The sequence below is a fragment of the Otolemur garnettii genome, unplaced genomic scaffold (assembly GCF_000181295.1).
Source record: "Otolemur garnettii isolate 467f Iridium unplaced genomic scaffold, OtoGar3 scaffold00090, whole genome shotgun sequence".
In the NCBI taxonomy this organism is placed as follows: domain Eukaryota; kingdom Metazoa; phylum Chordata; class Mammalia; order Primates; family Galagidae; genus Otolemur; species Otolemur garnettii.
In genome coordinates, this window is record NW_003852485.1 from 1,457,551 (window position 1) to 1,471,742 (window position 14,192).

The 14,192-nt window shown below is 35.2% G+C and overlaps 1 protein-coding gene across 1 annotated transcript in view; it reads left to right on the forward strand.

The window, feature by feature from the left end:
• The window catches only part of GCA (grancalcin), a 24,962-nt gene extending 11,545 nt beyond the window's left edge, over positions 1 to 13,417 (forward strand). The window contains exons 3-8 of the mRNA XM_012808464.2: positions 6,043 to 6,112; positions 7,184 to 7,227; positions 7,500 to 7,647; positions 11,764 to 11,877; positions 12,190 to 12,248; positions 13,203 to 13,417. Of these exons, the coding sequence (XP_012663918.1) occupies positions 6,043 to 6,112; positions 7,184 to 7,227; positions 7,500 to 7,647; positions 11,764 to 11,877; positions 12,190 to 12,248; positions 13,203 to 13,229 (462 nt within the window). The 3' untranslated portion in view covers positions 13,230 to 13,417. The remainder of the gene's footprint in view (positions 1 to 6,042; positions 6,113 to 7,183; positions 7,228 to 7,499; positions 7,648 to 11,763; positions 11,878 to 12,189; positions 12,249 to 13,202) is intronic.
• Positions 13,418 to 14,192: the final 775 nt, after the last annotated feature.

Here is a 14,192-nt window from a genome sequence, read left to right on the forward strand (position 1 = left end):
TGCTATTTTTTTGTTGCAGTTTGGCTGGAGCTGGGTTCAAACCTGCCACCCTCGGTATATGGGGTGAGCTGTAGGTGCCGCCCTTGTTTTTGTTTTTGGTTTTGGTTTTGTTTTTGTTTTTGTTTGAGACAGAGTCTCACTCTGTCACTCTTGGTAGAGTGCTGTGGCACCACAGCTCACAGCAACCTCAAACTCTTGGGTTTAAGCCATTCTCTTGCCTCTCAGCCTCCCATTAGCTGGGACTACAGGCCCCTGCCACAACGCCTGGCTATATTTTTGTTGTTATTGTTGTCATTGTTGTTTAGGAGGCCCTGGCCAGGTTGGAATGCACTGTCCTTGGTGCATGTGGCAGGCGCCCTAACCACTAAGCTATGGTGCCTTTCTTGTAAATATTGTGCCTAGCGCCTGGTAATACTCAGAAGCTGACTTAGAGGATCTTCCCAATTGGGGAGATCACACAGATGGGAAATGATAACAGTACAGGGGAAGAAGTGCTAAAAGTGAATAGATAATGATTATAACAACACCAAGTGTGTCTTCTGAACTTTGTACTTAATCTCTTTACCTAGAAGAGTGCTACTGTCCATATAATGCAAGCCCCAAATGCAAACTGCATATATATTTTTAAAGTCTTAAGCTTATTTTAAAAAATGAAAAGAAATAATGACATTAATTTTAATAAAATATTTTATTTAACCTGGTATATAAAAAAATTTCATTCAGCATGCAATCAACATAAAATTATTATTTTTTACTTTTATTGTAACTGAATATTTGAAATCTAAGTATATTTTATTCTTACATAGCAATTTAGACTAGCTATGTTTCAATGTTCCATAGAACATGGCTAATTTATAGAATAGATGAAGTCTAGAGCATTCTTCCCTCAGATACCAGCTTAGCTTTCTCCTTTGCTTTCTTCAGATCTTTCTCAACTTTATCTCATAAACGAGACTTTCTTCATAACATGTATCAAATTAGTGTTTGCCTCCTTACCCTCCTCCACAATGCTTGTGCCCACACTATCACCTTTCCTGCTGTATTTTTTCCCTTAGTACTTATTACCTTCTGATATAATTTCTTCTTTATTCTTGATCTTATACTACTAAAATGTAACCTCTATAAAGGCAAGGAATTTTTTCCGGACACTGATACATGTGAATCTAATGAATGGTGTCTGCATGTAGAAGTGTAGAAGACTATTGAATAAATATTAGATCAGAGAATTTCTTTTTCTTGAGTGGAGATTATTTAGTCAGCTATCACTGTATTTTTTCACATACTTATTGTAATGACTGCTCTATAAAATTAATTTTTTCTTATATGAATTTGTTCTAAAATTATTGATTTTTGGTTTTTGAACATTTGATTTTCCCATAAACTTTGGAATTTTGGTTTGTAAAGTTATTTCAGGTGGAGTTTTTGTTAATTTTCTCTTTCCCTCTTTCTGTTCCTTTCCATGTCATCTCTCCCTCTCCCCCAGCCACCCTTCACTGTCTGATGGTTTTGTGATCATTTCTACCTAGATTTTGTGTTCAGGGTAGATTACGTGATAGCTCATAGCTCAGGGCTTCTTCCCAATGTTGACATTGCAGTTCCCTTCAGCAAGTGAGGAGCAACTTAGTTTAACATTCTGGTTCTGCTTTCTAAGCCTTCTCAGCAGTGAGATATTTAAGCAGATGTTAGCAGTATATTTTGTTAGTTTCATTTGGTTTGGTTTTGTTTCCTTTAAGTAGAGCCCTATCCCGCTGCCTAGATTCAAGCCACGAGACATATCCCAGTGTCACATGAAGTCCTCAGGAGCAAATTCTTCCCCTATTGCAGATCTGCTATCCCTTTACTTCCTAGATTTTGTTTTTACATAAGATACTCAAATACACTGTGGGGTTAGAATTTTATGTAAGTAATTTAGTTTCATATATTTTTAAAAATAGAAACTGTGTTAATAAACCAAAATGGGCTTCTGGCCATATTTAGAGAAATAAATACATATTTTTTATTATTATTTTCTTTTAGTTGCCATTGAAGATCCACTAACCTAAACTCTTGGTATAAACCTTTAGGTGTTGTCATATTGCTAAATGACTTACGGTCAGGCTGGAATAAGGCAAATGGAAGGCTTGCCTTGGATGTAAAATTTAAGATGATTTTTAAAAACTCAGTATTCACTGAGATAAGTAGTACTCAGTAAATACTGAGTACTATCACTCAGTATGTGACATTTTGAAAAATCAAAATTAATACAAAAATTGGTGATGATCGGTATATTCAGTGTTTAAATAAAGATAGGATCTGACTCTGAGCTTGCTCCCCTCACCTTGTTTGGCGCACATTGACATCAACCCTAATTAAATTTGTAAAGGCCGTTCATCTTATGAGATTTTTACATTTTGTAGCATATTAAAATATGGACCAGTTTCTTATCATATTTTAGTCTGGTTGTTTTTAGAAGGTAAACCTGAGTAATGACTTGAGGAGGAAGATTTTATATTTCAGTGATTTGACATTTTATTTTAAAAGCTTTAAAAGGTGAAGGATTTATAAAAGATCAGCATTTAAGTTGCTCTGAGACCTTTTGTGGAGTTTTATGAAAAATTTCTTGAGTTTTATAGCTTTATAGCATTTACTGCTCAACTCTGTTAAAATAAGAAACTTAGTTTTTCATATGAAGAATTCACATTTATTTCTTCTTCTTCTTTTTTTTTTTTTTTTTTGAGACAGAGTCCAGAGTCTTAACTATGTCGTCCTTGGTAGAGTGTTGTGGAGTCACAGCTGACAGCAACCTCCAACCGTTGGGCTTAAGTGATTCTTTTGCCTCAGCCTCCCAAGAAGCTGGGACTATAGGCACCCGCCACAATACCTGTCTACTTTTTTTGTTGTTGTTGTGGTTATAGTTGTTGTTTAGCAGCCCTGGGCCGTGTTCAAACCCGCCAGCCCCAGTGTATGAGGCTGGTGCCCTAACAACTGAGTCACAGGCACCAAGCCATATTTTACTTCAGAAGCATATGACATAGAACTACCTTGCACCTATTCCCTGCAGAGTAGCCAGTAGAGGAAGCATGGGCCGTTGCAGGTAAATGAACAGGTAGAAATTTGACCCATGGAGTTTAAAGTTCTGTTTTATTTTGTGGGAGAAGAGATGTAAGATGTCTTTATTAGTTTCTATTCAATTCAAAGAGAATTAAGGAAGACTCTAAAATGATTCTTAATATTCTTTAGCTCAAGTTTACAATGACTTTTTCTGTGTATTTTTTGAGCAATTTTTTCAACTTTGCTTTCTCTGTAAACTTTGATTCTTTTTCTATAAAAGAGCTTCTGTATCCTTTAAGGCAGGCATCCTCAAACTACGGCCCGCCTAGGACATTTATCTGGCCCCACGGGTGTTTTTGCTGCTGCTGCCTGTCCTGCTTAGCAGCCGACTTGTCTTGCGGCCCACAGTTCATCCCTCCAACGGTCTGAGGAACAGTGAAGTGGCCCCCTGTTTAAAAAGTTTGAGGACCCCTGCTTTAAGGTTTCTTCTGTGTCTTTTTGGAAGTATAGAATTTAGAGAAAAGTTTGCCATGAGCTAAGTATATTGTAGAAAATGTTACAGAAGAAGCTTATACTTGAGCCGAAAGTATCAGACCACTGTGCATGATTGATTTCCCTTCATTTTAATGGGATTGGTCTAGTTCTAATAAATCAAATTTCTCCTTTCTAAAAAGTTTTAAGTTTGAGGCTGTTGTCTAAACAGTGCATTAATTTTTTATTTTTTTGAGTCAGAGTCTCACTTTGTCACCCTTGGTAGAGTGCTGTGGCTTCACAGCTCATAGAAACCTCCAACTCCTGGGCTTAGGTGATTCTCTTGCCTCAGCCTCTCGAGTAGCTGGGACTACAGGCACCCACCACAATACGCAGCTATTTTTTGTTGCAGTTTGGCTGGGGCTGGGTTTGAACCCCCTACCCTTGGTATATGGGGCTGGCACCCTACCCACTGAGCCAGAGGTGCTGCCCACAATGCATCAATTTTATAAATGAGAACAAAAGGATTAAGCTTAGTAATTCTTATTCATTTAATCTTTATGTAGAATATCATTTCCCCACTTAAGAGTTAAAGAAAAAAAATAATTTATAACCATATTACATTCAGTGTACTAGAGGGCATTTTTTAAATTAAAAAGAGGAAAAAACATTTCCTACCTTTGCTTCCGTTTTAAAAAATTTGTAAAAGATTATCTTTTAAAATCTAGTCTGACAACATCTGGCATTTGTGTTCATCATTTCATTGAGATGGATATTGCAGTGGCAGCTGTCAGACTTAATTGATAGGGTTGCGGATTTCTGCATGGGACGTGTTCGAAGTGTTTTCATGTTACAGGTGTTTTTGTAGTTTTTAAAGAGTCCTGAAATATAATAATGGTTTGAAATACTTGCTTTAGGACTTATAATATAGAGTTAGGTAATTGTTGGTTAAATATAACATGCTAAAAAAATCCTTCAAAAGTCTTTATAATTTGAGAAAAAAAATCTAACCTATCCCTCAATCTAAAAATATGGATAATTATTTTAAAGTATAATTTTCTTACTATAGAATTTGAAATTTAGTAAGAAGTTCTCAAAAATATATGTGATAGGGAAAGGAGCATTTAAATGCTTTTTAGTAAAGAATAGTACTGTATGGATTTTCCATTGAGAAGAACGATTCTCAATAGTTTTGTTTTGTTTTCATTAGCAGGCCCAGGCTAGGTTCAAACCTGCCACCCCTGTGCACAGAGCCAGTGCTCTAACCACTGAGCTATGGGTGCCCAGCCTCTCAGTATTTTTTTAATTCCTCTTAGAATAGGGTGGCCAGATTTTAACATTTGTAAATCGGGACAACATGGCCGGGGGTGGGATGGGGCGGGGCAGGGCCTGACAAGAATGCAAACTTTGATAAGCAGTTCTCAATAATCACTTCTCAACAATTATTTGTTATTACAGTTTAACATAAAATTAACAAAAATATAAAACTCATATTCTGGCGAAATAGCCACATGTCAGTGGAAAACTGTATATTCCTTTCCTGTTCTCTTGCCTGTTCCTGCATTCTTTCCAAAAATCGGGACTTTTTTAAAACGCCGAGCGTAGGACGCGGGACAAATTGTTAAAAAGCGGGAGGTCTGGTCACCCTATCTTAGAACCACTGCATTTTTTGTTTTTTTGTTTGTTTTGCAGTTCTTTTGGCTGGGGCGGGGCTTGAACCGGCCACCCCCAGTATGTGGGGCTGGCACCCTACTCCTTGAGCCACATGCGCCGCCCACCACTGCAGTTTTTTTTAAGGGGTTGCTTGCCAAAGATCCATTATGAGTGTTCATAGTATTTCTTCAAAGTAGTTTGCACAGGTGTTCGTGTCTTGAGTTTCTTATGAAGAATATGTTTTAAATTTGCCCCCTTGATCTTCCTCATAGCTGCTGTTTAGCATTTGTGCCATGAATGTGATATTTCCAAGTGAATTACTTTGTGTTTTTGTAGAAATCAGTATGGAGTACCAAAACATAAGAGAATCTATTTCATTTCCATTGTGACATCTAGTTTACAGTAAAAAATTTATTTCCCATATTAAGTTCTAACAAGGACAATCAATAATTAGAAGAATAGCAACAAAATGCAGAGGTTTTCTAAAATATTGCTGAGGTGGTTGTGGAGGGGGAAAAGATATTTTCCACTTCTAGTTAAAACTTCAGTATTCTTTATAAATAATCCAAAAGTGGCATGAATAGGGAAGTTTGAGACTTGTGAACACATTTTAGGCATTTCTCTAGTTTGTATAGAGCCACAGCGACTTTCACAAGATAGTATTTTGAACTACCATGGAATAGGGTGATTATGCTATTTTTCAGATGTAGAAGACATTATTCATGATGATGTTTCGTAATTTGCTATTGTTAATACTTACCTCTAGACTTTTGTAGTTGATTATAGAGTAATATAATGCATATTTCCAGATAGGCCTATTACAGTCATTTTCATTTGAATATGCTTTTATACAACTGAGCATTAAATCAGGTTATTATTTTTAAACAGGATGGTGAAGTGGATGCTGAAGAACTTCAGATATGTTTGACACAGTCTGGAATTAGTGGAACTTATACTCGTGAGTTTGTTATGCTTCTTATGAAATTGGAGTAGGAGATTAATTTTTTAACTTCTTTGTTCACATACTTAAAATATTAAAAAAGTATCACAGTTATAACATTCACATAGAGAGTCAAGTACATCAATAAGATTTGTTACAAAAATTCCTATTCAGGAATAGGAATTGAGTTGTCTCCCTAACTCAAACCATAGAGGAGACCTTTCTCAACTCTTTAGCTGATTCTTTAGAAATTTTCTTCTCCATTTTAAGATAGCATGTTTTTATCATTAATGATTTTCGGTTTTAATGGTTATCAATTGATATCTTGCTATTGAAGGTGAGGATTTAACTTTCTTTGAACTTTAAACTCACCCTTATCCATATAATCCACATGGAAATACTTCTTACCGCCCATCTTTCCTATGTAGTTATATACAGGTAGTCCCCGAGGTAACAAACATCTGATTGACATCTGACTCACACTCACAGATGCTATTGTAGGTAATAGTACCTGTTCTGACTTACATACAAATTCAACTTAAGAGCAAAGCTATAGAATCTATGTCATTAGTAACCCAGGGACAGTCTGTAGTAGTTTTGGTTAGGAATATCAGTCTTTGTCTTATTGTGCTATCTAAATGTTGTTCATAGCTGGTATTATGGTAAAGTATGATTACTTTTACTTTTCATTTAACCTTTTGCCTTTACTGAAGTTAATAGTTGTCAGATATTCTTTCTCATCTTCCTGAAGCTTATTAAATTACCTCAGTCCCCTCACTAGATATGAATAGTTTGAGGATAATGGTTTCTTTTAGTCTTTTTTTTTTTTGGCAGTTTTTGGCTGGGGCTGGGTTTGAACCTGCCACCTCCAGCATATGGGGCTGGCACCTAACTCCTTTGAGCCACAGATGCCACCCCTTTTTAGTCATTTTTTAAACAATAAAATAAGAATAAAAATTTGTTGATTGTGGTGCTTTGTGTGTTATGGGGATTTTAAAAAATGTTTTGTTTTGAAAATAGATATTGTTATAAATTTCAGGTAGATAAAATAGAGCAGATTGCATTTCAAATATTGAATATCTTTTACAGCTTTCAGTTTGGAAACCTGCAGAATTATGATTGCCATGTTGGATGTATCCTTGGATAAAAATTAAAAATACTAAAGTACAGATTGCTTTCTATCTGTTAAGCCAGATTAGTTTTAAATGACCATAGTAAACTAGAGTATTTAAAAGGGCTTTAAAATCCTATTTGAATTCCATATGTTTTTATTTTTACACAGAAATTTGTTCATATGCTGAGTTTGATTCACTTCAGAGGCATACTTAAATTTTAGTCAATAATTTGGAGTTTTGAGTCACATCTCTCAGGTGTCAAAATTTATTTTTATTAATAAAACTATCAGAGAGATTACACAGGAAAAATGGGATTTAATGAATTCAAAGAGCTTTGGGCTGCTCTTAATGCCTGGAAGCAAAACTTCATGACTATTGATCAAGACCGAAGCGGCACAGTAGAACATCATGAATTGGGTCAAGCCATTGCTCTTATGGGTAAGAATATTAAAATTCTTTAGAATGTATAAAGCTTATCTTCTTTGATTAATCTCATTTTCTTCAATTTATTCAGTAATAAAAGGATATATTTTTTCACCAGCATTTCTTTAATTTGCGTTCAAGATTGTCAAAGAACTCAACAAAACCTATTTTAGTTATAATTTTTTTCAAAAGATGATCTTCCATACATGCATACATTCTGACTTTCCTCTGTTGAGTAAAATTAAATTTATTTCTCTAATTGTTAGTACTCACCACTTTTATTGTATTTATTCTTAACTTAGTGGGATCCATCTCTACTTGGGGAACAAAAGCTTATTTAATCAGTCACAGATCTCTGTACAAGCTTTTCAGCAGTAAAAAACCATGTTTTATTTTTTTCTTGTATAGTACAGAACACAAAGTAGGTACAAAAATACCTTACAATGGAAAGTTTGCATTTTGGAATATTTTAAAAGGATGTAAGTTGGCAGCACATGGTGGCGCATGTCTCTGTAACCCTCGCACTCTGGTAGTCTGAGTTAGATGGAATGCTTGAGCTCAGGACTTTGAGACCAGCCTGAGCAAGAGTGAGACCCTGTCTCTACTAAAAGTAGACTAGCCTGGTGTTTTGGCTGGGTGCCAATAGTCTCAGCTACTTGGGAGGCTGAGGTAAGAGGATCACTTGAGCCCTATAGTTTGAGGTTGCTATGAGCTGTGATGCCACAGCACTCTACCCAGGGTGACAGAGTGAGACTCTTGTCTCCTAAAAAGAAAAAAAAGTAACTTTATTTGCATCATGAGTCTGATAAGCTAATGTTCTTAGTGCACTCTCTTTCAAAATGAAAATACACAGTGGTGTTTAATTTGTGTACAGTTAAGACAATTTTAGGTAGCTTGATTGTTTTTACCCTTGTGATTTTAGTTACATTGATTTTTTTTTTTTTTTTTTTTTGAGGCAGAGTCTCAAGCTATGGCCCTGAGTAGAGTGCTGTTACGTCATCGCTCACAGCAACCTCCAACTTGGGCTCAAGTGATCCTTTTGCCTCAGTTTTTGTTTTTTCTATTTTTAGTAGAGACGGGGTCTTGCTTTTGTTCAGGCTGGTCTTGAACTCATGAGCTCAAGCAATTCATCTGCCTCAGCCTCCCAGAGTGCTAGGATTACAGGCATAAGTGAGCCACCATGCCTGGCCAGTTACATTGATTTTTTTTTTTTTTTTTTTTTTGAGACAGAGTCTTACTATGTTCCCCTCAGTAGAGTACTATGGCATCACAGCTCACAGCAGCCTCAAACTTTTGGGCTTAAGGGATTCTTTTTGCCTCAGCCTCCCAAGTGATTTTTATTTTAATTTAATGTTTATTATTATTTATTATTAAGTCATTTGTACATAGATCATAAATACATTTATGCCATTATGGGATTCAATGTGTTGATTATTTGTACAAATTGGAGTTCTTACATCCTACTAATCAAATCAACACAGCCTTCACCTCATTCACCCAATTACAGGATTAAGACATTTGTGTTCTACACCTGATAGATCCAACTTGTACTTGCAGTGTGCTCCATATGTGGTCCCCCTACTAACTCTCCCTGTATCGGACCCACCCCACCCCTTTCCCCTCTCCCTCCGCTTTTCTTCATCCTAGGCTATAGTTGTGTTTTGTTTTTCATATGCAAGTGTGAGTAGTTATAGTGTCATAGCTCACAGCAGCCTAAAACTCTTGGGCTTAAGCGATTCTCTTGCCCCAGCCTCCCAAGTAGCTGGGACTATAGGCACCTGCCATAACACCCAGCTATTTTTTAGAAAGGAGGTCGTGCTCTGTCTCAGGCTGGTCTTGAACCTGTGAGTTTAGGTAATCCACCTGTCAGCCTCCCAAGTGCTGGGATTACAGGCATGAGCCACCACTCCTGGCCAGTTACATTGATTTTTGCAGTTTTTTGCCAGGACTGGGCTTGAACCCGCCATCCCTGGTATATGGGGACGGTGCCCTACTCCTTGAGCCACAAGTGCTGCCCAGTTACATTGACTTTTAACAAAATTAACATTTGTACAAAAATCACTTTTTTGAAAGTTAAAATCTGAACTCAGTGCAAGTGGATGTATCTCAAATTACAATTTAAAGAAGTTGAACTAATGACCTTTTTAATTTTGTTTTATAGACAGTTAAGTAGTTAGGAAAAGTCCTAGCCATATAAACATGTATAGTTCAGTTATAGATAGAGCTTCACTGCCCAGTGGATTAAACTTGATATTTCATTCAGTCTAATGTTGGAAAAGTAACAATCTTTCGCAAAGAAGAGAACGTCCAAAGAATTCAGATGGGCAGTTGAATGTAAAAAGGATGTATCCCAGTTATTCAAACTTAAGATCTTTAGATATAATTACAAAAATTCAAATTACTGAGAATACTATGGGACGATCTTAGGAATTTTATTAATACCACATCTGAAGCATAATTCTCTAAAAGGAAGTTCACAGTATATTTGTATATGAACTACATTAGTTTACATGTTTTACTACCCCCTAAATGTGTACTTTTACTTTCATTTACTTCTGGCAAGTTTCCTAAGTTACATTATATTATAGTTACACATAAAATTTTTTCTTAGTGAATTTATTTTTCTTGTTTTTATCATCAAATGGATTAATGATTAATGTTATTTGTCTAAATCTATGAATCAGTAATATATAGGTAAAAATACTAGGTCAGTATTCTCCATAGTAAAGTATACACATGTCATGAAATGTCTAGGGCTATCTATAAAGGTATAGAAAATACATGTAGAAAATAATAATTTATTTTTATTATTTTTAAATTTCAGATTTTATGTGTAGTTTAAGATTAAACAATAAAACATGTATAGAATTTAAAACTAACTAAAAGCATGTATACTGAAAGTGGATGATCAGAAGAAACTTATTGCTGATAGAAGTACACATCAAGAATTTTTGGAGATGACACATCTACAACAAGGAACCAAGGGAATTAGTGAAATAAGAAAGCTGTGGTTATAATTACAGTGTGTGAAAAAATGGAAAACGTGCTATAGGACAAAAAGGAATAATAATTTTCTATTTCTTCTTTTGAGTAAACCATATTAATCCTCAAATTGTCTTTGGTTGTAAGAGACACTTTTGCGTAATATCTTCAGTAGGAAATATAGGACTCTATGATAGCATATCACGGCTCGGTACCTGTAGCTCAGCGGCTAGATTGCCAGCCACATAGACCAGAGCTGGCGGGGTGGAACCCAGCCTGGGCCTGCCAAACAGCAATGAGAACTACAGCCCCAAAATAGCCGGGCATTGTGGCAGGAACCCGTAGTCCCAGATACTTGGGAGGCTGAGAGAAGAGAATCACTTTTTGTGATTGAGGTTGAGCTTGAGGTTGCTGTGAGGTGTGATGCCGCGACATTCTACCTAGGGTGAAATAGTGAGACTCTGTCTCAAAAAAAAAAAAAAAAAAAAAGATAGCGTATGATGAATAATCTTTGCTCTGATATTCTTTAAGAACTATAAAAAGTCAAGAAACTGAAGTATTGAACCATTAAAACCTGTGTAATACCCTAGACACTATCTCAAAATCAAAATAGATTATAAATTCATAAGAAGATATTTTATAGGCTGGTACTGTGGCTTACACCTGTAATCCTAGCACTTGGTAGGCTGAAGTGGGTGGATTGCCTGAGCTCACAGGTTTGAGACCAGCCTGAGCAAGACCTCATCTTTGAAAAACTAGCCAGGCATTGTAGTGGGTGCCTGTATGTAGTCCCAGCTACTTGGGAGGCTGAGGTAAGAGAATCGCTTGAGCCCAGGAGTTTGAGGTTTCTGCGCGCGTGACACCATGGCACTCAACTGAGGGCAGCAAAGTGAGACTCTTGTCTCAAAAAAAAAAAAAAAAAAAGATATTTTCTTTTCTTTAACTTAAGCTAAAAATGTGATATTTATGTATCCTGTAACAGTGTTAATAATGAAGGCTTTGATCAGTTTAAACATGATGAATGTATTTTGTTTCTAATATATATTTCTGTTGAATGTATTTTGAAAGTTTATTTTACAACTTCACTAATGAGAAAGCAATCTTGCAATGTTATAGTGTTTAGAGTTTTAATTTATCAATTTTTTTTAGGTTATAGATTGAGTCCTCAGACGTTAACTGCTATTGTTAAACGTTATAGCAAGAATGGCAGAATCTTCTTTGATGATTATGTTGCTTGCTGTGTAAAGCTTCGAGCATTGACAGGTATTGACCATTAGAGACTGGGTACAGTATTACATTATTATGAATAGTGCTGCTTATTATATCCTTTTGCAAATTTAAAGTGTTTTTCTTTCCTTTTTTCATTATTAAATTTAATTAGTTTTAAGGCTTTAAAAATTTAGGAATATAAATAATGAAAAATTGTTCTAAGTTTTGGCAAATTTTCTTCATATCTCAGTTACCTGGGATAATAAAGCATTTAAGATTTAATTGAATGTGAAATTGTTACTTTTTTTGTATGTGGGGACTCCTAATATTTTAAATTATAGTAAAAAATAATTCCTTTGTTTAAAGATTTCTTTAGGAAAAGAGACCACTTACAGCAAGGGTTTGTGAATTTCATGTATGATGATGTAAGTATTCAACTTCACATTTCAGATACTTAGATGTGTTCTACAAGTGTTCTGAGTTATCAAAAAAACTTGAGTGATTTCAGGTACCAAAACTGGAAATAATTTATTTTATAGACCATATTCTTTTTCTATATTTCTTATCTTAATGCAAATATAACATTAAGTATTGGCACAAATACCAAACCAATTTGACTTTATATTAAATCTAAATATATTTAAAAATTTTATTATAGGTGATTTTTGGCAGTGATCTTTTGTATCATCTTTAAGTGCCCAAACTACTGGCTCGGTGCCTGTGGCTCAAGCGGCTAAGGCGCCAGCCACATACACCTGAGGTGGCGGGTTCGAATCCCCAGCCCGGGCCCGCCAAACAACAATGATGGCTGCAACCAAAAAAATGGCCAGGCGTTGTGGCCAGCACCTGTGGTCCCAGCTACTTGGGAGGCTAAGGCAGGAGACTCGCTTGAGCCCAGGAGTTGGAGGTTGCTGTGAGTGTGATGCCATGCCACTCTACCCAGGGGGATAGCTTGAGGCTCCCTCTCAAAAAAAAAAAGAGCCCAAACTACCTTATTTTGATAAAGGGTAATTTACTTGTGGTTCTTTTCTCTAATAGAGATAGAAGATTTTAGTCGGTGGCAGATTATGAAGCTGTTCATTTTTCATTTTAAATGGTTGCTATTAATCTGATTCTAGTTTTCTTTTTAATTGTAGCCATATGTTATGTATATTTTAGTGTTTCAAGGTTTTTGTTTTGTTTTTGATATGTTTATTGATGAAAGTTCTATATCTTAGGTCAACATTACCCTAACAGTATGGATTGATCTGAATTATAAACCTTAAAATCTCTTAAATAAGTTTCCTATATTATGAAGATGCTTTAATGGAATATAATTAATTAAAAACAATTAAAAGCCATTTTATTGTTGCTGGATGATAACTGCATTTATGTATTAGTTTTTACAGGGCACTATGGCAATTTGAACGTCTAGAATTCAAAAGCTGAAGAAATACTGTGAATTCTTCTGTTTGGAAGAAATGAACTGGACTATTTCAAATTAAAACTATTGGGGCTTTTCCATGTTTTTCCTGCTTGTTTCACCTCTTCCCATTCTAGGTGCTTTCACTTTGCTACATAGTTCAGAGCAATAAAAGATTTTTTTTTAAATTTGGGATATTACTGGTTTTGGAAAGTTGTCATCTCACAAATATCTGCATATTGTCATAAAATATCAGTATATGATTAATTGGCATGAGTACTTCTTAGCTTTAATTATTAACAGTGTAAACCAGAGGAATGTACTTAAAAGATGGATTTTATAAGAAGCAGTATGATGAAAGCCTAGATAAAACTAATTTATGCTTACCTGAAGGTTACAAACTATCCTTTTAAATTGTGTTTGGTTGTTGGTGTTTGAGGGTCAGTTAGAGAGGAAAGCCTGGATTTTGTGCCATGTTTATATATTACGGTTTGTTCCTTGATCATATAATCAGAGATCAGAAACTTACTGTTCTTTGCCTGTGAAAAAGATATAGTTCTGAAAAGTTTGTCCTTAGTTGAATCTGTAGTGAATTAAGACTACAGGAGGCATTGTTTTTCCTTATTTATTTTTTTGTAATTATGTATTTTTCTTCAGTATGTTTTATTGTCTTTGCTGAAAAAAGTATTTTAATAATAGCTTTTCAGTCTGCATTTTATTTCATTAGTAAAGACATAGTTAACTTAAAATAGCATCTTTCTCTAAATCTAGATTTTTGGAAATAACATTTTTAATTTAACATTTAAAATTTGTTACTTTTATGTTGTTTATATGTAATCTCAAGTGTTTACAAAATTAAAAAATTAAGTAATGAACCATTCTACTTAAATGTTCAGAAATTTTGCATTTGAATTATTTGACAGTGTTAGCTGGTGGCTTTGGCATTAGTAAAGCAATAACCATTTTG